Source organism: Python bivittatus, unplaced genomic scaffold (assembly GCF_059951505.1).
Source record: "Python bivittatus isolate LINGU-HERP-01145 unplaced genomic scaffold, Pbiv_v1 ctg000410_np1212, whole genome shotgun sequence".
Lineage (NCBI taxonomy): Eukaryota > Metazoa > Chordata > Lepidosauria > Squamata > Pythonidae > Python > Python bivittatus.
Genome location: NW_028277067.1, coordinates 1,972,244 through 1,998,955, shown reverse-complemented (window position 1 = coordinate 1,998,955; position 26,712 = coordinate 1,972,244). Strand labels below are relative to the sequence as shown.

The 26,712-nt window shown below is 40.4% G+C and overlaps 1 protein-coding gene across 1 annotated transcript in view; it reads left to right on the top strand.

Annotated features, from left to right (window-relative positions):
* The window catches only part of EFTUD2 (elongation factor Tu GTP binding domain containing 2), a 37,724-nt gene extending 12,312 nt beyond the window's left edge, over positions 1-25,412 (top strand). The window contains exons 11-28 of the mRNA XM_007423441.4: positions 689-813; positions 2,401-2,464; positions 4,057-4,147; positions 7,222-7,357; positions 9,211-9,338; positions 9,959-10,152; positions 11,458-11,569; positions 13,365-13,505; positions 15,042-15,143; positions 15,449-15,531; positions 16,520-16,606; positions 17,157-17,283; positions 18,159-18,246; positions 18,903-19,021; positions 19,665-19,759; positions 23,493-23,646; positions 24,417-24,524; positions 24,645-25,412. Of these exons, the coding sequence (XP_007423503.1) occupies positions 689-813; positions 2,401-2,464; positions 4,057-4,147; positions 7,222-7,357; positions 9,211-9,338; positions 9,959-10,152; positions 11,458-11,569; positions 13,365-13,505; positions 15,042-15,143; positions 15,449-15,531; positions 16,520-16,606; positions 17,157-17,283; positions 18,159-18,246; positions 18,903-19,021; positions 19,665-19,759; positions 23,493-23,646; positions 24,417-24,524; positions 24,645-24,740 (2,050 nt within the window). The 3' untranslated portion in view covers positions 24,741-25,412. The remainder of the gene's footprint in view (positions 1-688; positions 814-2,400; positions 2,465-4,056; positions 4,148-7,221; positions 7,358-9,210; positions 9,339-9,958; positions 10,153-11,457; positions 11,570-13,364; positions 13,506-15,041; positions 15,144-15,448; positions 15,532-16,519; positions 16,607-17,156; positions 17,284-18,158; positions 18,247-18,902; positions 19,022-19,664; positions 19,760-23,492; positions 23,647-24,416; positions 24,525-24,644) is intronic.
* Positions 25,413-26,712: the final 1,300 nt, after the last annotated feature.

Here is a 26,712-nt window from a genome sequence, read left to right as displayed (position 1 = left end):
CCAGTTTAAACATCTGGCTGTGTGACCAACAATTTATTAAATTTATATGCCACCTGACTCCCAGTGACTCCATTACCTCATGGAGATTAAGTGCCAAACTATTTCATTTTATTTCAATCCGGTTTTTTCTCTTCAAAGCACAAGGTGGCATATATGGAAGCATCCTATTTTTTTCCTTACAATATACCAACCTTGTAAGAGAGGTTGGGAAGAAAGGGAATTAAGCGGCCTAAAATTCTCATAGAGTACTATGACTGAATGAAAACTTGAACTCGGGTTTCCCCAACCCTAGCCCAACATTCTAGCTTCTGCATCACTGGGTATTGATAACAAGTGCAAATTCTTTTCATTTAGCCAATTATTGGTTAAAAGGCAGATAAATTAAATTGGCTTTAACCGATTAATCAAAACTTGGGAGATACTGAAGGAAGTGTGATGGAGCTTTATTCAGTAAATAAAATCTGTGTATTCATATTATTTTACTTCTTGTTATGCAATCAAAATAGTCTAGAGAACCTAACATGTGCTCTTACCTTTCAGTTTCACTGACTAAAACCTGTCTTCATAGACCATAATTAATTCAACAATGAATTTCCTGGCAAAAGCTTTGATCCGAGTTCATATTTATCCTACAATTTTACTGTTTCTCTTGATGAAGTTGTCTGATTTTAAACTTTCTTGTTTTCAGCATGTATTCCACAGATGAGAACCTGATTCTTTCACCTCTTTTGGGCAATGTCTGTTTTGCCAGTTCTCAGTACAGCATTTGCTTCACACTGGGTTCCTTTGCCAAGATCTATGCTGACATGTATGGTAAGTATCGGACAAAATAACTCTGCACTGAGATATCCTGGTCTCTTATCCAAAAGGCTAGCCCAATTGCAAAATCCAAATGAACTTTATCCAAGTGTTAAATTTTTATTCTTTTTAATGTTGATATTTGAGTATAGATTGTGTATATGTATTTAGATTTGCCAGTTGCCAGTGTTGCATCACACTCAACAAGTCCAGCAGCAGAGGATTTCAACTGATAGTGGAGCTGTACAGATGTGCAATTTTGGTTCTCAGTAGCTGAAGGTAGCAGAGGCAGTAATCTGGTTTGTCTGCTGTTCCAGTGATATTCCTGAGGAAACTGTGATGCTTTACCCTGTATAAGTAAATGGTTCTTGTACACTTTTCCATTGTCATAAAGTTTAGGCAGTTGTGGATCTTAAAGGCTGTGGCTACATTACTCACTATGATGCTTCCAGAGAAACAGTGTTGAGAGTCTGTCCATCTCTTAGTGAGCAGTGTGTTCTCAGAGGTTGGAAGTTCATCTCTTTCTGTGCTAAAGTTTACAAGAAGGCCTTGTTGTTTTACTGCTCAGGAATCTTTTAAACATAACTAGCTGTCCATCTGGCCATCTTTTAAAGTGAAAAACAAGTCCCTAAAGATGCTAATCAGAGATTTAGAAGACCTTTCAAACTGGAATTCAGTAGATCACAAAATAACAATATTAGTTTTCCCAAGTGACTTTTGAAGCACTTCCATTTTTACCTTTTTCCCTAGCATCCCATGCAAGAACATCTAGCAGCTAAAGAGTTGTTACTGAATAAGAACAACTAATCTTGCCTCTGCCATAAGCAAATTTAAGTGTTCTTGTAAGGATTTTACACACTACATCCTCATGCTACATGCATACACATATACATGCTCTCGGGCCACTCTGATCTCCTGCACCTGCTTACATTGGTTCATTTTGCATAGTCACGCTCCTCTCTATTGTTTTTATTTCTCAAATCCATTTATTAAAACAGTATAGGATTCTCTCAGTTTGTTCCTTCACTTGCCACCCTTACTACACACCCAGTTTTCACAGTCTCCCAATTCTGTCTGATATTAGCAAATACCACCAAGCGGTCAGTTGCATCTGGAGTTGCAATTTGTGTGTGCTGATGTTCAATTTCAGTTAGTAAGATTTCAGGTTGTGATGGGCAAAGAAGGGCTGCTGGTAGAAAGAATTCCAAAGGATGGGATGCTGTAAGAGACAGAACAGAGGCTTCTAGTTACAGGTTGCTTCCTTCAGTATTAAGACCAGAAGGGAGAAATAAGGTCAAAAGTGTTACATCCACTACAAAGGGTTGTAACTTTTTGTAAATTACCCAGTTGCTTACTGAGGGGGGAAATCTCAAGGTAGATACTGTATTCAGAGGAAGAATTTGGATTCTGTGGTATCTTGGGAGGTTTTCCTTCTCAGGCAACAGCATTTCCATTTTCAGTGCAGTTCCTCATTAAGTTCTATTTCATTTTCTCATCCACGTTAGAGTGGAAAAGAGAAAGAAACTACTTTTGGAAACTGGCTGTTGTACAGACTGTTGAACTGAAGTGAGAGATTTCACTTCTTCTTTCTGCTTGTTATAGGAGACATCAATTACCAGGAGTTTGCTAAGCGACTGTGGGGAGATATCTACTTCAACCCCAAGACGTAAGGAACAACTATTTTTTATTGTCTAGTTTATTTATTTATTAGATTTATATGGCTGGTCATCTCAAATACATGACTCTGGAGAGCTAACAATATTAAAAATGATAAAAACATAAACAAAAAAGATAAAACACACAACAGCCCAGAAAAAAAAAATCACACAATACAACCAAGAGCTCTGTTACACACCTGGACCCCCAGCTCGAGTGCAGAACCAAGCCTTCAAATCCTTACAGAAGGCCAACAGGAACATAGCCAGTCTGATCTCTGGAGGCATGATATTCCAGAGGGCGGGCACCACAGCAGAAAAGGCTCTCCTCCTGAGCCCTGCCAGTCAACACACCTTAGCAGACAGGACCCAGAGTGTGCCCCTCCTGCTGGACCGAATGGGACAGGTAGAAACAATCGGGAAGAGATGGTCCATAAGTAACCCAACCCTAAGCCATGAAGGGCTTTAAAGGTGACTACCAGCACCTTGAATTGCATCTGGAAGCAAACTGGTAGCTACTGCAGCTCATGGAGCAGTGATGTCACATGCACCAAAAAACATGCACCATTAACTTGCCCGTGCCACTGCATTCCGCACCAGCTGAAGTTCCGAATGCTCTTCAGGGGCAGCCCCATGTGGAGTGCGTTGCAGTAGTCCAGTTGGGAAGTCATTACAGCATGAGTGACCATGAGCATGGCCTCCCAGTCCAGGAATGAGCGCAACTGACACACAACTCGAAACTCTGCAAAGGCTCTCCTTGCCATGGCTGCCACCTGCTCGAGCAGATTATGCACTGGTTCTGTCTGAGGCAGGGCAACCCCATCCATAACCAAAGATGGAAGGAACTGGGAGGTGCAAAACTCAAAGCCATGGTCTTGCTAGGGTTGAGCTGAAGCCTGTTGCGCTCCTTGTTGAATAGGCTTTCCCTAAAGCAGCTTTGTTTATGTGTTACAAATTCAGCATTCAAAACTGAAAACAACGTAGGCTGGGATTGGCGGGATATGTAGGGATGTACCCTGACTTCTCCACTGGAGGTGGGGTTAAAGTACTGCTATAAGGGCCTGGAACAAGTGTGATATGTTTGGTTTTATGTTTGTGGTATTTTTGCTGTTACTGGTGAATGAATGGGGTGAATGGATGCCTTGGCCTGGGAGAGGGGAGCGAGGGATTTTCTCTTCTGTGAATGCACATTCATGCAGAAATGGGCTGGAATATATTTATAAATGAACAAATGCGTTCCTGATTATCCTGGCAAGCAAATCAAACTCTGCTTTCTTAGGCATTCAGTACCTGAGTCAGGAGAGGTTTTCATAGCTGTGGTAACATTCCACCTGGCATCTAATCTCCAATTCAGTCATCTGATGTTCAAGAGCATGACAAAAAAGTGAAATTGTAACTATTATTCTGATCTGTCCTAATAGTCATCTGATAATTATGGTTGGGAGAATAACATGGGGACATGGTTGAGTTTTGCTTTCCAGTTACTTTAATACATGGCTAGAATTTTCCTAAGCATCTTGGTACAATACCAGAACAGGATTTTTAACTAAGTTTGATGAACTATCAATGCATATTCAGTTATGTATCATTTTGTACTTTCTAGGAGAAAATTCACTAAAAAAGCCCCAACTAGTAGTTCTCAACGAAGCTTTGTGGAATTTATTCTTGAGCCTCTTTACAAAATACTAGCTCAGGTATGTTCATAACTCTGGTGAATGTATACATGTCTTTTGATTGGGAATATTGGAAATGTAAGCTATTTTTACAATATTGGAGACTTGTCATTTCAAGAAGAAAGATGGAGCAGAAGAGTAACCACTCCTTTCCTCCCAAGAGTGAAACATTTTGGATGTGCCTCAAGCAGTGATAGATTTTATTTTGCTACATGTATTTTAGCAACAATTTGTCAGCAGTTGTGTAGTTATATCTCGAGGGTAGACTAAGTGACTTCCAAAATCCCTTTTTAGCTCTGGGATTCTATATCTGACATCCATCCTGTTTGCACAGACTTCAAAAAAATATACTGTTGTTCTCTCCCTTACTTCAAAGTTTAATGTTGCTCTGCTTCCTATAGTGAGAGATAAACTAGTGGGCAAAAACATCCTGGGAAGAAATATGGAAAGTTTTTTAATGAAGCAAGCAGTTAAAAGTTCTGTGGGAGACTTGTTCTATAACAGTAGAAAAGACAATCTGCAATGGAGCAAACAAATTTGAGAGAATGCATCAATCTTAGTAGAAGAGGAGGTTGGGGAAAAGCATTGTATTGTTTGTTTAATATATTTTTATTTCAAAGCAGTTTACAACCAAATTAAACCTATTCAAATAGAAGGTTAAAATTGTTGATAAAAGCTTACATTGTATAAAATATGCCAGTTAAAATAATGAAATATACAGTAAAAACAATAACAGAGTAAAAACTGCAGTAAATTTTTAAAAATATCACAGCAGGATTAAGAATATCACAGCAGGTTCCTTAAAAGGTCTGGGAGAAATAAAGAGCCTTTAACTGGCACAGAATAGACAGTGAAGCTAGTGCCAGGTATACCTCATTTGGGTTGGCATTACCAAGACGGAGCTACTACTAAAAAGGCCTACTCCTGGGTAGCCACATGTTGCACTTTAGCATGGGAGAGTACCCAGAGCTGGTCCTCTGAAGCAGATCTTGGCATACAAGTAGGACTGTAAACAAAGGGCATTCCTTCAGTTATTTTAGATACTTTATCCCTTGTCTAGACCAGACCACAGCTGTCATCTTGACTCTTCTCAGATACAAAACTGTTTTTCTTGGTTTATTAACAAACAAACAAGAACTTTGTATACATACATATACAGGTAGTCCTCATTTAGTGGCCACAATTGGAACCGGCAGCTCCATCACAAGCTAAGCAAAGTGAGGGAGGCTGTGCTTTCTGGCTTGAAACTGACAAGACTAATCAGTTTCACACCTTTGGCTTTTGTTTCCCTCCTAAGTACTCCCGACTCCACCCCCAGCGCTGGGATAATTAGCAAGAAGGGAATTAATGTTTGTATTTACATACATTGGAGAGGAAGAGTTTACAAAGAATAAGCAGGCACACAATGGGAATACACATTGAAAGCAGTGCGCTGGCAGTCCTGTGCACGCTGGGGGCTGGGAGCTGCAAGCACGCTACACAAACAGCCTGGTTATTCCCCATTGTGTGCCTGCTGATTTTCTTGTAATCCCTTCCTCTCCAATCTCTCTGCTCTGCGAGCAGGGGCAGGGGGGGTGTGAACAAGCAATTTCTGTAGACAATCTCTTCTGTGCCTGACCTGTTTCCCTCCCTTGCAGAGCAGAGATTGGAGAGGAAGGGATTACAAGAGAGTAAGCAGGCACACAATGGGGAATACACCAGGCTGTTTGTATAGTGCACTTGCAGCTGCCAGTGCCAGCGTATTGCTTTCAATGTGTATTCCCCATTGTGTGCCTTCTTACTCTCTTGTAATCCCTTCTTCCCCAATCTCTCTGCTCTGCAAGGGATGTAAAAAAGAAAAGCAATAGGTTAGGCACAGGACAATGAGTACTGACTGTAATGGTGATCACATGACTGAGGGACACTGTGAGGGTTGTAAATGGTCATAAACTGGTCGTAAAGTTATTTTTTCAACACCATAGTAACTTCAAATGGTCACTGAATGAGGCAATTGGTAAGTGAAGACCACCTGTATGGATTTCTAAAAAGACGTGAACAATCAGCAAAACCAGACCTTAGTATTTCCTTAATATTCCTCCCACACATCAATGTATTCAACTGACATAAAACAGTCACAATTCCCCTAACTGGCATAAACCATAACATCAGACCATATATGAGAGAAGGCTTTAACTTGACTAGCATGAAGGCGAAGAATATAAGTCAGCTTCTCTGCTATGGCAGTGTGCCAGACGTTCTGAAACCAGAGCTCTAGTAACATAGTTTTATCTTTCTGGTGTTTAGTTACAGACATTCTGTCAGCAGTCAACAAAAATACCACTGGTTCTTTAGAGTGAATATCTGCATCAGACCATAGAAATACATTCAACAAAGCAAACTCTGGATACATAACTTTAGAAATCTCCAAGAACACCTCAGACTAAAAGGAAAAAAACATGGAAAAGCTAACACAGATGGAAATACGTGTCCTTTTCTTCACAGCCATTCCAACATAAAGAGTTTCTCTTGTTCATACATACTAGTTTATAAACAAAAATATAGCGTCTATGAAACAATTTCAGAAAATGTTCTTTAATTCGGGCCAAAGAAGAGGCTACTGGTTTCCATTTCCATACCTTATACCACTTTTCATAGTTAGTCTTTTTGTTAATCTTTTGTTGGAAATACTTTTCTCAGGCCATTTTCAGACCAATTAGGGGCTGATATATTGGTTCCATAATATTACATAATTTAGTTTTTCAAAATTTGTCAAGGATCTTTTTGCTTGGGCCTTTATTTTTGAATTAAAAAGGAAAGATCTAAACTGTAAGTGATGTAACCAGACGCAATTTAGAGGACTTAGTTCATCAATTATCAGCTCTAAATAAATAGGTTTGCTGGAATAATATAGGTCCTTCAGTCTATATGATTGCTTATTGGCCCCTGGCTTAGAAAGTAAAGTGACAGATACAGGAAGGGAGGAAGCATTGTATTGTGAGGGTCATATTCAAATTGTCATGTAACCCATCATTGCCACCCTCTCCAATGAATTTAGTGTCTTTTGAAACTTCCCTACCTACATCTTTCATTTATTTTCCTGCCTCCATGTTGCACAGGTAGTTGGGGATGTTGATACCACTCTGCCTCGAACATTGGATGAACTGGGAATTCACCTGACCAAGGAAGAGTTGAAATTAAATATCCGCCCTCTCCTGAGGCTTGTCTGCAAGAAATTCTTTGGAGAGTTCACAGGTAAAGTTAATTATACTTCTCATAACTCCCTAAATCCTCCCAGCCAAAGGATAGCTAAACACATGTTGCTGAAGATTTCTTTAGGAATAACTCCTCAGTGTAACCTGACAGAGGTGCATTTAGAACACAATGAGTTAAAGCCCTAACCAGGAGGATGAAGAGAAATCAAACAAGACTTGTTCTGCCACAAAGATGTTCCTGAGTGTGGTGCTTTATTTTTTCTAGAGAAAAAAGGGCAAACATTTGTTTATATAGGAAGAACTCAGAGGGACCTGATTTGGATGTAAGCCTATTCCTGGTGACTACAGTGTTTTTAGCTCATTAAGTGCCCTTGGGCAATCACTTTCTCTCAACCTAATCTCACAGAATTGTTAGGATAACATGAGTTTGACTGGTACATAAACCTGAACTTTAAAAAATGGCAGCATTAAAGTATTATCAAATTTAAGTGTATGACCCAGGGAATGTCTCTTATCCTTCGTTCTTTTACTGCACTTTTTATAGCATTAAAAATTGTTATTAGAGTGGGCCTCATAGTAATAACTTTAAGTTCCTTGTGTTTGTTTATATATTCAAGGATTTATTGGGCTCCTTTCTGAGCACAACATGGTTTTCAAAAGGTTTTAAAAGGCTAAAAATAACGAATGCACTTAATCAAAACATTAAAAGAAACCCTTCCACTGCTAAACTTCTCGAAGCACTACGCAGTGATTAATCTAATGTGGGTTGCAGTGAAAAACTATTAAAAGGTTTCTTTAAAGTTAAAACAAAAAAGCTCTCACCAGAGCATTTATGTATGCTCCAAAGCGTTACTTCTTTTGTCTGTATTGAATTCTCTGCATCTCCGTTTCAGTGGGTTACCTTAATTTTTTGTTTCTTTAAGTATGAATATTGATTTATTTTTTCATTCTGTTTAGAATTCTTATGTGATTTACAATTCATTAAAATACAACAGTACAACAGCCAAAATCTAAGTCTTAAAATCATACATAAGAGACAATGCCTGGGTGAACAAAAACAGTTTAGCTTAGCACTGGAAAGATTATCAGGGGCCAGGAATGCAGTCATCTGTACAAAATAGTATTCCATCACTAGGGAAAGATAAAGGGGTTCGCTGTCAGGAAAGTTCTTTCTCTTTTAATTGAGGAATCTGAAGCAGAGTCTTGCCAGAAAATCATGTAGGCTGGTATGAGGTGCATTTTCACTTATTTATGTCTTAAATAAGTCTAGAATTTTAAAAGTTTATACTCGCACCTTGAATTGGTCCTGAAATCAAATAAATAACCAGTGAATGTTTATAATCCTTAGTATCCCAGCCAAAACTTTGTCAGATGTATTTATAAAGGCTTTGTCTTGTTCTGTGTCCCCATCACCTTATGGAGAAAGATCAAGAAGAAACTATGTATCCTATGTCATAAATAAATTGTTGGGAAAAATCAGTAACACTTAGTGTCTGCTTTTCTCCATCTTGCCTGTAAAATGCAGAGGTGTTGACACTGTTCTGCATATTGGACACTCAGTTGTTTCTGGCACAAACCAAACCTATCTGGCCAAGTAAATAATCTCAAAACAACTCTAAACAGCATAATTCTAACCTGACACCTTCCAGATGGTTTGTACTACAAAGTCCCATAATCTCAACCTAGATAAAGAAAAAGGTTAGGTTGGATAAAGGTGTTCTAGAACAGATGCTGTTGTGTAAATACCATACACTGAATATAGTGGGTGTTCCTACATAAAAGAGGCTATACTGTAATCCAGTGGAAATTGGAAGCTGGCACAAGCTTCCATCTCTGTCTTTTCCAAATATTCAAAAGCTGTATTGTTGTCTCATTTAGCTTTTTTTCTTCTAGGTTTTGTGGATATGTGCGTGCAACACATCCCCTCTCCCAAAGTAGGAGCAAAGACCAAGATTGAGCATACTTACACAGGTGGAGTTGACTCTGACCTGGGAGAGGCCATGAGTGAATGTGACCCTGATGTAAGAGTTTCGTTTACTCTTCCTTTGTTTGTAGTTGGCATCAGTCTGGTTCATGTATTTGGGCTTGAGTAGCATTTCATTTCATTTCATTTCATTATTAAATAAAAGAAGAAACATAAAAGACACATTTCACTTACAGAAGAAGAGGGAAGCAGGTATGTTGCTCCAGATGTTTTGGGATTGGACAAAATAGACATAAATAGAAACCTGCAAATAGAACGACTATGGCAAAAGAAAGAAAATATAGTTCCAATAGTTATAGGTGCATTAGGTGCACCACTTGAACACCATCGGCATTGACAAAATCACCACCAGTCAATTGCAAAAGGCAGCTTTACTTGGAACAGCTTATATCCTGTGATGATACATTTAGCACCATCACACATCTGTCTATCCCAGGTCCTTGGGAGGAACTTGATAGGTGGATAAAAATGCCAAATCCAGTCTAAACATTTGGCTGACTGTGTGACCAATCATCATCATCATCGACAGCAGAATAGAAGAGAAAGAACTGGAGAAAATCACAATTTATTGTTGTTGTTGTTCTTATTATTATGGTATTTAAACAAATTGTAAATCAGTCAAAGGCTGATTTTTACCAATTTTTTTTCTTTGGGAAGGGTCCACTTATGTGCCACACCACAAAGATGTATAGTACAGACGATGGAGTCCAATTCCATGCATTTGGCAGGGTGTTAAGTGGAACCATCCATGCAGAGCAACCTGTCAAGGTCCTTGGAGAAAACTACACTCTAGAAGATGAAGAAGATTCACAGATTTGTACTGTGGGACGCCTTTGGATCTCTGTAGCAAGGTAGCTGTTTCTGGGAAAAGCTATTTGGTATTTTTTATTTGTTGCGCTGCAGGAGTAGTGTGAAATTTTGCACACTGTCAAAAATCTCAATGCTATTGGGAATACCAGCAGAGTTTGGTGTTATATGCATCCTGGCCCAGGACTGTGTTACTTTAATTACTAGCAGATTTTTTTTCTCCCATGTTCGCTTTTTGTAGTGTCTTTCTTTTATGTGGAAACCTTATAGCCTCCTTTAATCTGGCACCCAGTTTAGAGACAAGACTAGATTATGCAGAGAAAACAAGTACATTGTTAAAGTAAATGGGAACAGTATATTCCTTGCATATATTGGTATTGTTTTTAAGGTAGAAGAAGACATGAAGATTCCTTTCTAAATTAACTCTTTTTAACATCCTGCATACTTGGGAGCAGAGGAAAATCTGGACAGAGTTTTGTTGTGGAAATTCGAAGTTAGCTGAAGTTTGCTGTAATAAAAGCAGCGACCTGAGAGACCAGTTCACACATTTCCATAGATTGGCCAGACTCTGTCTCTTCTGATCAGAGGTTAGTGCTACTAGGCCTGTGCAAATTCTTAAAATGGATGCTTCACTTGGCACCCCTCTGGATCCCCTCTGAAACTCAATGCTGCTATTTCAGGATTCTCCTGAGGTGTTCTGGTATTGTGGAGTGTATTCTGCACGTGCAAATTCATGCTGAAAAAACCACAGGAGGGCATTATATTAGTTGTGTCAAGTTTTCACTGGTGTTTGAAGATTTGAGTGAATCCAAAATGGCATTTCACTTATAAGCAAAGCCCAGGCTTACTGCTGAGCGTCCTTCTCAGCACTCAGTTGAACCTCACTTTTCAGTCCATAAAAGTAGAAATTTGCATGTGAATGAAAGTTAAGTTCAGTTTCTCAGGATGGTTCAGGACCTATACAGCTACAGCTTCAGATGCTCTTCAGTATTACCTATTATATTCAGGTAATAAGGGAAGTTCGCCACCTTTTCCTGAATGTTCTGGGAGCCTGACATGGAGGACCAAGAATGATACAGTTATGATAATTATTTAGTTGAGACAACCTGTTTTTGAAGATTTCACATGCAAGTTATTCTTTTTTTGGTATCTTGAAGTGTTAGGTGCAGTTGCACGAGAGACAGTGACATTACAGCTGTGTGAATGGATTGCTAACAAGTCATGTATACAGATCTCTTTGGCCCTTTTTAAGAGAGGTTGCAATTGCTACTCAGAAAAAATCTGTTAGAATACCCTTGCAACAATGAACAGGAATATTGGAGATGTATTAACTGATGTCTTCTTTTCAGGTACCATATAGAAGTTAATAGAGTGCCTGCTGGTAACTGGGTGCTTATTGAGGGAGTAGACCAGCCTATCGTGAAGACTGCCACTGTCACTGAGCCCAGGGGGAATGAAGAGGTAGCACAATTAATATCAACATTTTTCTCATGGGTAGTGGGAAAAGCAACCAGAGTGCCATATCCCATGTTCCTGATACTCCAGTTGTCTGTTCCTTCATCCTGACTATCTTTAGCTTAATGTAATTAACTTTCAAGTTTGGTGTGCATTTTGTATACTGAGCAGACCAAGATGTTGAGGATTAGCAGATAATCTGGGGTTTTTTTAGTTTGTTTTTTTGCTGATACATAGTTGGTTCAAATGTAACAAGCGTAATAAAATATGGTGTGTTTTTCCATCTCTCAAAGCAGTAAATAAGCACTATATAATATCTTTTAGCTCTGTGGTCATTTCCCATTTCCTCCAGCTACACTTGGCTCTAATCTTTACTACCTTACATTCTTGCATTGAAGCTCTCCCCTTTGGGAAAACTGCTTTTGTGGAGAGCATGGGTAAAAACCTACAACATGCTGCATGGAATTCAAAGACTGAACCCTGGAATGAAAGCCTTTTTCCTCTTATAGATCTGCTCTTGACCAAAGGTGCAAAAGTTCTGGAAATGTTGAAGCAATGGGGAAAAAATGTTTTGCTCCTACTCTTTCCAGATTTTTCCAGACCTTCATGTCTCTGTTCTTGGTTCATGAATTCTTAGATTTGTTAAGGGACCAAGTATCCTGTGGCACTGCATTTATCCTCAGCTCAAGGAGCAACACGAGTCTGGTAATTGCTCTTCCAAGTCCTTTGTGTACTCAGAATTAAAAGCTTTGACTCCATCCCATCATGATGAATCAGCTTCACATTCTTTGATTACCAACACGGAGCCAAGTGTCACTTTGTCTCAGCGGATTAATAGTTTCTCCTCCTCATTTATATTCATGCTATCCTGAACATTTTTGTAGTACCAAATCTTCAGGAACCCTTCGGGCAGCAGCCTTATTTATCTTTCAGTGATCACCTGTGTGGCTGCACAGCAACCTGCTGTTTCAGCTGCAGATAAATATCTGTTTTTACTGCCACAATCTTCAAAATAAATAATAGGCTGTGCCCCTTTGGTCATACATGCTGGTCCTGGTTAAATGTTTCTTGATACCAAAAGGCCTAGGTTTAGTTTCAGCCTGTCTACAAATTTTCTGATGACTACTGGAAAAACTTTGTGTATTGATCAACAGTATCTTCTACTCAGTCACATTCGTATGGAAAGTAGTGACCAGTAGGGACAGGTGAAGGTACTGTGACAGGAGGCATTCAGTTGAAACAGATCTTAGCTATGTTTTTAGAACTTTACCTCCCTAAAACTTTGAATTGCCTGTAACCACCCAGCCCTTTGGAATAGTCTCCCACCCGAGATTCAAGGGTCCCCTACTCTTTTAGCCTTCTGGAAGGTTGTTAAGACCTGGCTCTTCTCCCAAGCATTGTGTTAGGATGGGGTCAAGTCAGGGGATCTGGCACCTTGTGGGAAGGCTTTGTTCTGTTTTTATCTTGTTGTTTTTATAGGTTGTTGTGAGAATCACTATGTGAGATAGGTGGCCATATAAGTTCTTTAAATAAATCAATCTGTCTTCTAAGTGTTCCACATATCCTAGGACACAGGTGGGAAGCCTTGGCCCTTTGAATATGTCAGGCTACAGCCAGTGGATATGGTAGTGGGCATTGTAGTCTCATGTTATTTGGAGGCCCAAGGTTCCTTGTTCTTACAATAAGAAAAAGTACACAGTGTTTTTGGAGAACTTGTGGGTGGGAGGTTGATGTCTGCCATCACAAGCTCTTTGGAGGAATGCAAATGTGATGAATTATAATAATTACCTGTTTTGTTCAGGCTCAGATATTCCGTCCCTTGAAGTTCAACACCACATCTGTGATCAAAATAGCTGTGGAGCCTGTAAATCCATCCGAACTGCCCAAAATGCTGGATGGCCTGCGGAAGGTCAATAAGAGCTACCCCTCTCTCACCACCAAGGTGCGTGTTCAGTTCGGAGAATTGAGAGAGGGGTGAAAACAGTTAATGGAAAATATATATATAAAAAAAGGCAGATTATAACATTCACTGGCCATACAGATAGTCCTTAGTTAATGACCTCTCATTCAGTGACCACTCGAAGTTGCAACGGCACTGAATGAGTGGTACTTACAACCGGTCCTCAAAGTTCCAGCCATTGCATCACCCCCGTAATCACATGATCGCAATCTGGGTGCTTGGCAACCAGCTCACATGACGGTTGCAGCGTCCTACAGCCACATGACTGCCATTTCTGACTTTCTCTGCCAGCTTCCCACAAGCAAAGTTAATGGGGAAACTGGGAAGGAAAGTTACAAGCCGCTCCCGCTGCTTTTTTCTCCCAGGGATCTCATACTCCATAGTGTGTTTGTGCTGAAGCACCTCCTCCCCAGCCTGCACACACTTGTGCAGCGCCCCCCTGCCTCACTCTGTAGTACTCATCCGCCCTCTGGCCTGCTTGTGAGCCACCCAGTACTTGCACCTTCCATCTGGCTTTCCCATTGACTTTGCTTGTGGGAAGCCAGCAGGAAGTTGCAAGTCACAGTCACATGAGGTCTTCGCTTAACAGCCCGCAATTTTCGCTTAACAATGGCAACAGGAACTGCCTGAATTGCTGTCGCTAAGCGATGTGGTCACATGACATTGCGCTTTACCACCACATCGCTTAGCAACAGAAATTCTGGACCCAATTACCATCATTAAAGCGAGGACTACCTGTAGTCTGAGATCTAAATTCCTGTCCCAATGAAGAAGTGTTAATAACTGGAGAACTAATTTTGGTGACAAAGTTAAATTGATTTAGCTTTTGAGTATGCTTCAGTAAGAAAAACATGGGAAGCCTGTAGCAAAGAAAGGCCTTGGGGCATTTTAGCTTTTTTTTTTTTTTTTTTTTTGCTTGTTTGTTTTTTGGCATGCTTCCACTGTGACACACTCATTGTACTGAAAGACAGAAAGCTAGGACATGCTCTGTATGCACTGATAGTTCTCTATAGTTTATTAATGGGCTGAAGAACTCCCAAGTATTAAATTTGAATGTATTTTATGTTTTCTTAACTTTAACACTTGACATGTTTCTGTGTTTTTACTCTCTTTTCAAATTCATATGATCAGTCATTAATAGCCATTTCTTAACCTGAGATTCTGGGCTGTTCTCAGGATTTCCTCATAGAAGCAAATGATGACTAAGATATTGCTTGTCTCTAGCATCCATCATTCAAATGTATGTTGCTGTTTGAAAAGGAAACTTTAATTTAGCTGTCTATCAGGCCCTCCCTAATCTGCATGTCCTATAAATATATGAACTTCAGTTCCCCAAATTCTCCATCCAGCATGACCACTGCTGAGAATTCTGGGAGTTGAAGTCCATGCATCCAAACGATGCCCAGACTAGGAAAATCTAGTTTAATATCCATATCTTGCTTCTGTTGCTATAGGCTAGGTAAAGCTGCCAATCCATTTATTTTCTTATATTTTATATTCTCTCTGTGCCTTATCCAGGTGGAAGAATCCGGGGAACATGTAATCTTGGGAACAGGAGAGCTCTATCTTGACTGTGTAATGCATGATCTTCGGAAAATGTATTCAGAGATTGATATCAAGGTACTAACAATGCACCCACAGCAAAATACAATGATGCTAAAGTGATAGCATGCACACAGTGATGTCATCCTGCAGATACTCATACCTCAACATCTGGTACAAGTACATAAATGGTGGCGTGTGCATGATGACATTGTTATGCACCTCTTAGCCTTATGGACACCTGTGAATACAAAGGAGTTTACCTTTCTAATACTGCCCCTGAATTTGACTTTTGGCTTTTCCTGGGTTCCCCCATTTGAAATGAGTTGGGGGGAAGTTGGATTATTGACTCTCTGCCCATTCTCCTAATTTGATTTTCAAAGGTAGCTGATCCTGTTGTCACATTCTGTGAGACAGTTGTGGAAACATCTTCCCTGAAGTGTTTTGCTGAGACACCCAATAAGAAGTAAGATCTTTGATGAGAATCTTAAAAATGAGCCATATTGTGATGTGATAACACACAGTTTCTGATATGCTGTCTACTTGAAATGGTCTGGAGACATTCAATAAACTATTTACTTACTTACCTATTTACTTGCTATGCTCTCTTTAAAATCCCTCAAATGACATAGGAAATAATTGATGTGGAAAAGTATCTTTTTGGGGAGTATACATTAAACTACAAAAGCCATTTTAAGTCCCTCCTCATCACAGCTATCCAAGTTAATAAGCTATTTCTGTTCCTTCTTTGGGTCAAAGTATTTTCTCCCCAGTTGTTACAGACTGGTTTTCAACAATGTACAGTACAATATTGCCCAGAAAGAGAGCAGGCTACAGTAGCTGTCAGGCATTCTACAATGCCCACAGGCCCTCTTACTCATAGTTGTTATGTTGAATCCTTCAGCTCCTTTCAAAGTAAACTTCAGAAAGGTGAGGACTGAATGGGTTTGCAGATGATCTGTTGAGGGCCACAGGCTTGGAGTGGGTCGCCCCATGTATGTGGGGCCACCCCTTTTTTGTTTTCTCCCATTGTTTCATGCTCAGTAGGTTGCTAAATGCTGGCTGGAGAATTCTGGGAGTTTAAGTCCACACATCTTAAAGTTGCCACGGTTGAGAAACACTGGTTTAAAGTGATTGTTTCCAGAGGGTTTTTAAATTAGCTCAAGGTATGTGTGTAGCCTGAGGAATGCAGACTGCTCTCTTAAACCCTAAAAGATTTCAAGTGAAAGAAGAGCCCCAGTTTACCTGCAGCTGCCAAGACTTGAATGAAAATAATAGTTTCAAACTGTCAGGAATCTCATCTCCCTTATTATAATAATCTCAAATGGAAGAACAGTTCCTAGTGAAAGAAAATCCAGATTGAAGTTTTAGCAGTGCCTTTCATTTTAGAAAACATTCCCTCTGTCCTTTGTTTTCCTTCATCCCGGGCAAATAACATTTGAATTTTTGTTCAGGAACAAGATTACAATGATTGCTGAGCCTCTAGAAAAGGGTCTGGCTGAAGACATTGAAAATGAAGTTGTGCAAATAACATGGAACAGGTATGAATTTGCTAGAGACCTGCCAAGGTGGGAGAATTTGTGAAGTAAATAATCCCTTTAATTCTGGTCCAGTGGTCCAGCTTTACTGTTTAAGTTGTGAGCTTATGGCTGTTATACGTTTTTTGCAGTTACACCTGCCAGTTCCATTCTATGTTTACACTGTTGTGAATACAGAACTGAGCATTAAAAAAAAAAAAGTCAACTGTATTTTTTAAAATATGGTTGGGTCTAGGGGCATTACCATGCCATTACAGCTTGCTTGCTGTGTCAAGGCCACCTTAATTCTTCCAAAAATGTGTAGTGAGTTAACCAGTTAGTCAAAAAAACATTGCCGTGGAAAACACATCCATGCTTTAAGGGGTACAAAAGTTATGCCAGGTTGCTAGGGAAAGCTGAGCAGTCTTCCCTTTGAAAAGGTATAAGGAGGAATTGACAAACATCTGTCAGAGACCAGCCATGGTGTAGTTCACTGTTGGAGAAGAATGTTAAGCTGTCTGACCTTTGAGTTTTCTCCCTTCTGCTGTTGTAATATTTATATATCTCCTATTAGGAAAAAGTTGGGTGAGTTTTTCCAGACCAAGTATGACTGGGATTTGCTGGCTGCCCGTTCTATCTGGGCATTTGGACCAGATGCTACTGGACCAAACATCTTGGTGGATGATACCTTACCCTCAGAGGTAACGATCCTGCAGAAGCTATTTACATCAGATGGTTTTGAGCTTGTGATAACCATCCCAAATGGATATTCATATCTAGGAATATTTAATAGGGCTGTGCAATACTCAGGAAAAATGCCCTTTTTTAATTCAGAAAAGGTGCTTAGATGTGTGTAGGTGTGTGAATGTAGTACTTGCCTACAAACTCTTTGAAACAGCTGCCTCTTTTCCTTGGATCATGCTACTGCTGCCACATGATCTTGAGAAAAAAGGTGGCTGCTTTAAAGAGTTATGAATACATGCTGTGTTCTACCATGCCTTGCAAGGCAAGATTTTGGAACTGAATCCAAAGCATTGCACAGCCCAGATATATAATTCTGTAGTCCTGAAATATAGAATGGAAATGATGATAACAGAAAACTAAACAAACAAGCAAAATGCAAGCTATATTGATATTCAGTTCTCCAGAAAGGCCTGGTTTGGGGTTGGATTAGAAGATACCTTCCACTTTCTGAAGCCACTCTTTTTCTTGCCTTCACAATGAATAAATGTAGGAAAATTGATCCTGGTTTGCACTGCTAGTAATGTAGATATCATGAAAAAGAAAGAAAGCTGGAGCTTTAGAGCTGGGAGCCATTTTGTTCCAGCTCTAAAATGTTGTAGTACTCATGCTTGCTTTTGGGATTGTGTTATTCCAAGTAGTCCTACATGCACCCAAACTGAATTCACACATTGTTGTGAGTCATGGTTTCTTTTCACCGTAGCTTGTTGAACAATCCCTAATGATCTGGTTCATACGTAAATCCATGAAATAGATTAATTAGCATACCACGTTATGCTTAGTGTACAGAGTCTGGTTTCTCCCATCTGATAACGCTGCTGCTTCTTTTGTACAGGTTGACAAAACCCTCTTAGGTTCTGTGAAGGACAGTATCGTTCAAGGCTTCCAGTGGGGGACTAGGGAAGGGCCCCTCTGTGATGAATGTAAGTAAATGTTCAAGAAAGCCAGTCAGTGTTCTCAGGCCCATTCCGCTAACACTATATTTTCAGCTCATAAAGAGACACTCACATCTTAATGCACCAGAAATTACAGCAGTCCTGATGAGAGTGGAGTATCCATTACTACCCCTTAGAAAGTTCCCAGGCTCTTGATTACTCTATGGAACTGTGATTTCTGCTTAGCAGTATGGATTACTCATTTATTTAACAAATAGTAATTTCTCCAGAAGAATTTGTCAGGGAACTTGCTGGAAATTTTAAAAATTTATTTCATCACCACTACCACTCTTCAGATGAATCAAAGACTTAGAAATTGTGCATGGTAATTGTGTCATATTAGCCAGAATCCTCCATTAGCTTCTTGCCTTGCTTTAGCTTCTTGCAAAAGTTAGTTCAAGCAATTGAAAGAGCCTTCAAATGTTTCAGGGATCTTCAGAGCCTTTGTTGGAGCTCAGTATATACAGCCTATACATTTTAGGATGTAAGTAAATTGAGAATAATTTATAGATATGAGATATTCTATTCATATGAAGATAGAATAGCTTGCTTAATCCCGCCAACCCCCTAAGTTAATACTGCAGTTTTAATCATATGAACAGACCTGGTTCACTTACTGTGTTTTGTGCTCCCTTTTTTGCTAGTGATCCGCAATGTGAAATTTAAGATCCTGGATGCTGTCATTGCCCAGGAACCCCTACATCGGGGAGGCGGGCAGATCATCCCAACAGCCCGTCGGGTGGTATATTCTGCCTTCCTCATGGTAAGAAACTTCTAGCATAGCAACAAACACTAGCTATCCTGACCCAGTGGCTTGCTTTGCAAGACACACTAAGCTATATTTTGGTTAGGCTCAGCCCTTCATTCAGACCTGGACTATGACCTGACATAGTGTGAAGAGCCTTAACTGTAATTTGAAACTACAGCTTGTTTTAACTTAACTCACCTTAATTATAGCTCTACACATTATTTAATTCTGTGTAGAGGTTTAGTGGATGGCTAATTCCCTGCCATATGCTGGAAGAGTAGGAATTACTGCATGGTAGAACCACTTCTGCTAGTGTTTTACTGCTCCAATTCCATTTTTCAAACCTTTTCAAAACTTGCAAGCTTAGGAAAAAAAGGGGCCAAGGGGCCATGTGCCTGTATTTTTGTTTTTAATTAATAGTTAATTTTTTAACTATTTGTTTAAAATGTTGTAGTCGATAGTAGCTCCTGGTTTTTTTTACTTGGAATAAAGTGGATTGGAAGGTTGGAACTGTTATTCCTGGAGCAAAATGGCTTCTAAGGAGTGATAGAAGAGGTGGGAAATATATTCAATCTAGAGAAACAGAAACTTACCACTGATGAGCTTATTGGGGAACATTCCTCTCCAGCTAAACTCTTTTGCATGGTGTTTTCCTCAGGCCACACCACGGTTAATGGAGCCGTATTACTTTGTGGAGGTCCAGGCTCCTGCTGACTGCGTCTCTGCAGTATACACAGTCCTGGCCAGGCGTAGGTAAGTGGCAGCTTTAAGCTATGTTTAAGTTTAAAATAATATTGATTGAAATAGCCTTGGAGGATATATTTCTTAAACTTTGTTAATGCTTTCTTGAAATTCAGTACTTAAAGTACACATAATTCATAATGTAGCAAACACTGTTTTAATCTTTTCTAAAAAAGGACAGGAGGGTTTGTCCCTTCTCATGCAAGAGTGGGGAAGGATTCTGTTGAACTTCAGGCCTGAGCATCTCTGATATTGGCCAGGCTGACTTCCCACTCCTGCTTTAGAACCAAACTATGTAATCTGTTCTGACTGGAAAAAAAAAAAGAAAAAGAAAAAGAATGGGAAAAGAGAAGTGCCAGAATGACAAAGAATGGATCTCTTGGCAACTGCACTGTTTTGTCTGTCTGTTTCTGTCTCAGGATACAGTAATGTCCATGAATGTACATTTCATTTAAAATAAAGATGTTTGCTTGTTTGCTCACAAAGGACTCACTGCTCCAATTGTTGTTAATAACGTTGTTATTGAAACTTGAAACTTAAACTTTATTACAGCCAAAGACCAGCAGAGAACATACAATTTTTTTTTTCTTTTCAAAAATCACATGATGAAGGGGAAGAAATGTACAAAACCAATCAGAGTATAGTTAAAACTGCCATAATATGTAGTAAAAACTAAAACTATGGTCTCAGCGGCTTAATGACGCTGAAAGTTGCCGGCCAGAAATGGTCGACACTTCAGCGGTTCGAGTCCAGCCTTCGCGTTAGCAGGGTGAGCTCCTCTTTCCTCCCCAGTTCCTGTAAACCCAACAGTTTGAAAACTCACGTGAGTAGATAAATGGGTACTCTCACTCCGGTGGGAGGAAAAATGCTGGCGGCGCCTTGCAAAAAAAGGAGTCGGGAGCAGTTGCCGGTAAGCACGAAAAACCGCGTGCGCCTGAAAAGGGTGCAAAGCAACGGAAATCCCGCCTCCTGTGCTCTCCAGCTGGGCTCTGCTCTAGGAAGGAGGCTCTGGCAAACCACTTCCGAAACAATTGCCTTGAAAACTGCAAGGACTTGTCCAAGCAGTCAGTGCAGAGTCGGTAACGACTGAGCGCAGATTAAAAAAAAAATAAAAGGTCAAAGCTATAAAAATATATACTAGGCAAACTAAATCCTAACAGAGATGAAATGGATAAAATCAGGATAAAGCTAGACAATTATAAAATTATACTATATAAATACAGGTAGTCCTTGACTTACGACCAGTCATTCAGCAACTGTTTGAAGTTACGACAGTGCTGAATGAATGGACTTATGACCCTTGATAAAGTTATGGCCATTGCAGCTCCCCCACGGTCATGTGATCAAAATTTGGGTGCTTGGCAGCCCACCTGCACTTACAACTGCAGGGGCACTTCAGTTCCCACCCACCCACCTGTCTCTCCCCCCATCTATGTCCTTTTGGCCACCCTGTACCCTGCCTTGCGGGAACAGCAAGCAGCCCCAGAACTGTGCTGCTGTGGAACTGCAAGAAGCTCCTGAGCCTCAGCACAGCATGAAGCTGCAGCTGCCCCAGCCCAGCTGCACGAAGCCACCCCAGGAAGGTGCAGCCGCCCCAGCCCAGCCACCTGAAGCGCACTAAGCCATCCCAGAAAGCGTTTGGTTGCCCAGCTGCCTTCTCTCACAGTTCCCCGCACTGATCTTTCACCTTTTGTACCCAGCCCCTGTGGCCAAAGCAGAAGTGCCTCACTGCCTTTGCTGTCTCCTCTCCTTTTTGGACCCAGCTTCTCCAGTGAACTTTTCCAACACATGGCTCCCTGCGCTGACTTTGTAAAGCTGTGCTGACTTCAGAGAGGCAGCATGCTGGCAACATAGCGGCGGAAATTCTGGTCCCAGTTGTCATAAGTCGAGGACTACTTGTATAGTATACTAGACAGTGAGTAAAACAGGAAGATATCAGTTCATCAAAAAGTGAATCTAAATTCCCTGATCAAAAATAAAAAGTATGCAACAAGTTATTATTCCAAAAAGGGTTTTACAAAGAAGCTTAGGAGGGGGAAAAATTATCTAAGGAAAAAAGAGAGTTGTTGGTAATATTTTGGAGCAACCAACATCTTCCTGATCATACATTCCACCATATAATTTTGCTACATTATACATTGTGATGGAGCTCTTATCAGGCAATAGGAAAGATGAAATGCCTGGGACAAACTGGGAATATAGGTACTTTGTACATGGTTATAATATTGACAAGCAAGTAGCACATGTTCAGGTGTTTCTATTCTTCATCCCCACAGGAGTACAATAATTTTGTGTAGGGGATTTTTTATACAGTATCTCCCCTCTAGAGCCCCTGAAGGAAGGGTGCTTCACCTTGCAGGGGTGAAGGCTCTTCTGTACCCAAGTAAATCAATTCTGTGAAGTATGAGGCAGGTTTTAGAAGTACCTTATATGCTGGTCCACTGGCAGCTTAGAAACACTGCTTAGATCACTTTGGCACTCCACTTCATTATTGTTGCATTGTACCAGGCATTAAAGATACAGGTAGTCTTTGACCTACAACCATTCATTCATTTGAAGTTACAACAGCGCTGAACAAATGGTGTTTATGACTGGTCCTCAGAGCTCCGGCCGTCCCAGCACCCTCACGGTCAAGTGATTGCGATCTGGGCACTTGGCAATTGGCTCACACTTACAACCGGTTGCAGCATCCCATGATCTTATGATTGTCATGTGCAACTTTCCCTGCCATCTTCCCCAGAAAGTCAATGGGGAAGCCAGCAGAGAAGGTCACAAGTCACTGGGATAAGTCTGCGCAGCATCCCCCATCTACCTGCACACCCTCCCCCAGCTCCTCTGCACTTGTGCCTCTCGTGCACCCTCACACACACTCCCTGAGCCTCCCTCATACCCTCATACACCTTTGCCGCACCTCCCTCGTACCTCCACGCAGCCTTGAGCACCCTCGCCATGCCTCCCATGCACCCCCTTGCACCATTGCACACTCTCCCCGACCCTCATCACATTTCCCTTGCACCCCCTCACGCCCTCCCCCACCCAACAGCAGCCACTTACCTGCCTGCCAGCCTGCTTGCAAGCTGCCTGGGACTTGCAACTTCCTGCCAGCTTCCCCACTGACTTAGTTGTGGGAAGCTGGCAGGAAGTTGCCTCACCTAACAACCATGGGATTCAAGTTGACAACAGCATCACTTAGCGATGGAAATTCCGGTCCCAATTGCCATCATAAGTCAAGGACTACCTGTAGTCAAATACTATGCAAGAGAATTTTTGTTACTTGTCTTCCTCTTCAAAGTTAAAATTGCTTACTGAAGACACCTTGCTTGAGCCCCTCCAGAGTCTGCAGAATCCTGGAGCTTGTTGTGCTAGATATTATCAGAGAGAAAGAAGAAGCAGCTGCTGTTTTTTGTTTCTTTTGTAATGGCTGGTTCTGACTTGGTATTGGCTACTGAAGACAAATGAGAAGTTTATCTCCATTGTTTATGCACTTTGTAATGAGCTGGTTGTCTTTGCCAAGACAAATGTTTACATTCTTCTTTTTTCCTTCTCAGAAACTATGGACATCCTACTTGCTCTGTTCTCCTCTCTCCCGCCCCTTCCCCCCATTGCTATGCTTTGGTATCTCACCCATTTTTCTGTCTAATAAAACTTGTCTCCTTTCTTGTGTCACACTGGGGCAAACAGTGGGATTGTGAGGGAAACATGGAGGAAATCAAGAGAATTTACTTCCTTTTTTGTATTTTTGCAGAGGCCATGTGACCCAAGATGCACCAATCCCAGGATCCCCTCTGTACACTATCAAAGCCTTTATCCCAGCTATTGACTCATTTGGATTTGAGACAGACCTCAGGACACATACCCAGGGACAAGCATTCTCGCTCTCTGTCTTCCACCACTGGCAAGTAAGTGGTATGGAGATAGATGAGAAAAAGTTGGAGCTCCAAAGTTCTCAATTTTTTATTCAAACTCCCAGCCTGCCAGGCAGAATTATTTAAAGAAGTGCCATGGATTTGTGTAGGAGAACCTGCTAAGACAACCTACATTAAATGTTGAATTACCCCACATGCTTTGGCAGGGAAAAAAAAGCCAAATAGCATGTTCGGAATTCTACGTTACTGGTATGTTGAGTTATTTTGCATAAGTTCTGCTTTTTTGGTATAGGGGGAAAGGGCAGAAATTTATTCCAATTTTGCTAAGGTGGAAGAAGGACAGATTGCTACTTGGTGCCCTGGAATTCTTATCTCCCTGGCCAATGGAATTTCTGTTCAGCCTTTCTTACTTCTTTTCTTCAACATCTCCCAAGCTATTAAGAAGTCAATATTGGGTTTCCTTCTGAAGCTTGAACAGTAAGCTTTTTACAAATCTGTTCCATAGCTACCATACTTAGCTCCAACTATAGCAGCAGGAGAGATCTATAAACTATAGGTAGTTTAATCCATTAAATGTGTTTTAGAAGCAGATCTGTGATTTTGAAATGTGGGCAAGACTCTTCTTGAGAATGTTTTAAAAAGCATTCATTTAGTGCCCTATAAATATGAGTAGAAAGGCATGAGGTAAAAAAATATTATTATTTTATTAATAATATTCCAAAATGAAGATTTTGAATATTTTATGTGTCAAGACTGATTTGGAAATCCAGCTCAACATTTACTAAATGTGCCTGACATTACAGATTGTGCCAGGTGACCCCCTGGACAAGAGCATCGTGATCAGACCTCTTGAGCCACAGCCAGCCCCCCACCTGGCCAGAGAGTTTATGATCAAAACTAGACGCAGGAAGGTAAGACGTAGATGAAAGGCCATTTTATCTCTTGGCTTTTGTAGTTCTTTCCCTGCAATGGAATTCAGACTCTTCCCCCACCCCCAACTAATGATCACCATTCCATTATTTCTCCTCCAGGGTCTAAGTGAGGATGTGAGCATCAGCAAGTTCTTCGATGACCCTATGTTGCTGGAGTTAGCCAAACAGGATGTGGTACTGAACTATCCCATGTGATTGTGCTCAATTTGGCTCAATTCCTACTTCCCCTCCCCCCAGCATACTAGCATTTTCCCAGCAAGACTGTTTCATCGATGCTACTATCCCATAGTCAAGACAGATTTTTGGCATACCAGTTTTGTAAGGGCAGACCCCAGACTTGTGAACAAACCACTTTGGCAATTGTCCTACTCCATCCTTCAATAAGGCTTTGTACCATCCATTGGAGAACTGAGCAATGCTTGAGTCCTCAGCTTGCTACGTCTGAAAAGAATAATGCCAAACCTGTCCACTTGTGTTCATTTTTTTAAAAATCTGCAACCAGTGTGAATGTATCTTTATCTAAAATGATACTGACAGAGCTGTTGGTTTGGGGAAAATTTAATCTTTTCCATTCCAACTGAATTGTAATATCCCAACCTGCTCACAGTGGTAGTGTGGTGATTCTTTGCTACCAGATACTGTTTGGATTGTGAAAGACGAAGAACTCAGCAACAGTTCTGTGAGAGAATATTTATTGTCCTGTTAAAGTTAAAAGGAGATACAAACGTAAAGTCCCATCTTCCTGTGCTATCCCTAACTCATTGAAGTTTGACTTTGGACATCTGATTTTTGACATCTGACAACTGAGGTTTTGATGTAGGAGTAATGTAAAGAGAATAAATATTTTTTATGTCTTGTAATAAACCTGTCTGGGTCTAGTTCTTGGTTTCATTCCTATATGTGTGAGTGAAAGAAATCTCTCCTTCCACCAATACCATTCAAAATTATACTGGAAATCCCATGTGCTCATTTCAGAGTGTTACCTCCATCATTGAATTTTGCTAGTGATTTTTTTTCCATTTGGGAAGGATTTGGCAGAAACCAAAGCCTCAAGCAAAACTGTCTTACTGAATTGGGTTTCTGGACTATCTAGACCACTGTTGTCAACTTCAGATTGCAGCACTTCTTTACTCTTGAGAGACCATTAACAGCTCTTCTGACCAAAGTTGTAATTTTAACTGGAGATACTAAGGATTGAGCCATGAAAGAATAGATCTGCTGCCAAGCTGTGGCTCTATTCCTTCTGTCTATATTTTACTTATAGTTATAAATAGCTTACCTGTTTGTTTATTCAATTTATATAGCTGCCCATCTTACTTTTACGTGACTCTAGGTGACTTACAATAAAACAAATAAAATCCATAAAATACCCAATATAGAAAACAAATAATAAAAACACATACTAGCAGCGAGGCATCATCTAATCTATCATCCTTAAGTATGCATTTCTGGCATTCCTCTTGGTTGAGTATGGCTCTATATGTCTTCAAACTACCTGTCTACTATATGTCCCATCTTTTTATACTTGTGTTTGTACAGCCCTGTCTTCCAAATTTATTGTTGGTCTTAATCTTGAAAATCACATTCCCAGAAGGCTTGAGTTTGAAGTATTCTATCTACACATCTACATATATCCATGTCCCAACATCTGAGTAAATAGTATTACTGTAAGCCATCTACTGTATCCAATATGTGCATTTTTCAAGGATCAGGTTATGTTTAAAATAGTGATATTATGAAGAATTTTGTGAGAAGGGACAAAAAATGAAAAGAAACCAAGTTCTACGACATTATTTGAAGGGACTAAAGATTGAGATTGTTAGAAGTAAAAGGAAGGAATATAAAGTTCATTTAATATATTGTCGAAGGCTTTCACGGCCGGCATACGATGGCTGGTGTGGGTCTTCCGGGCTGTGTGGCCGTGTTCTTGAAGTTTTGTTTCCTACCGTTTCTACCGTACAGCACCGGTCACAGGTGCTGGCGAAACGGTAGGAAACAAAACTTCCAGAACACGGCCACACAGCCCGGAAGACCCACACCAGCCATAAAGTTCGTTTATTTGATCAAAGTTAAAATAAATATGTTGTTATCTCTGGTAACCCTTAACGGACTTTTGCTGACATCAGGACTGAAATGAACGAGGTTTTATGGATTTGTTTATAGATAA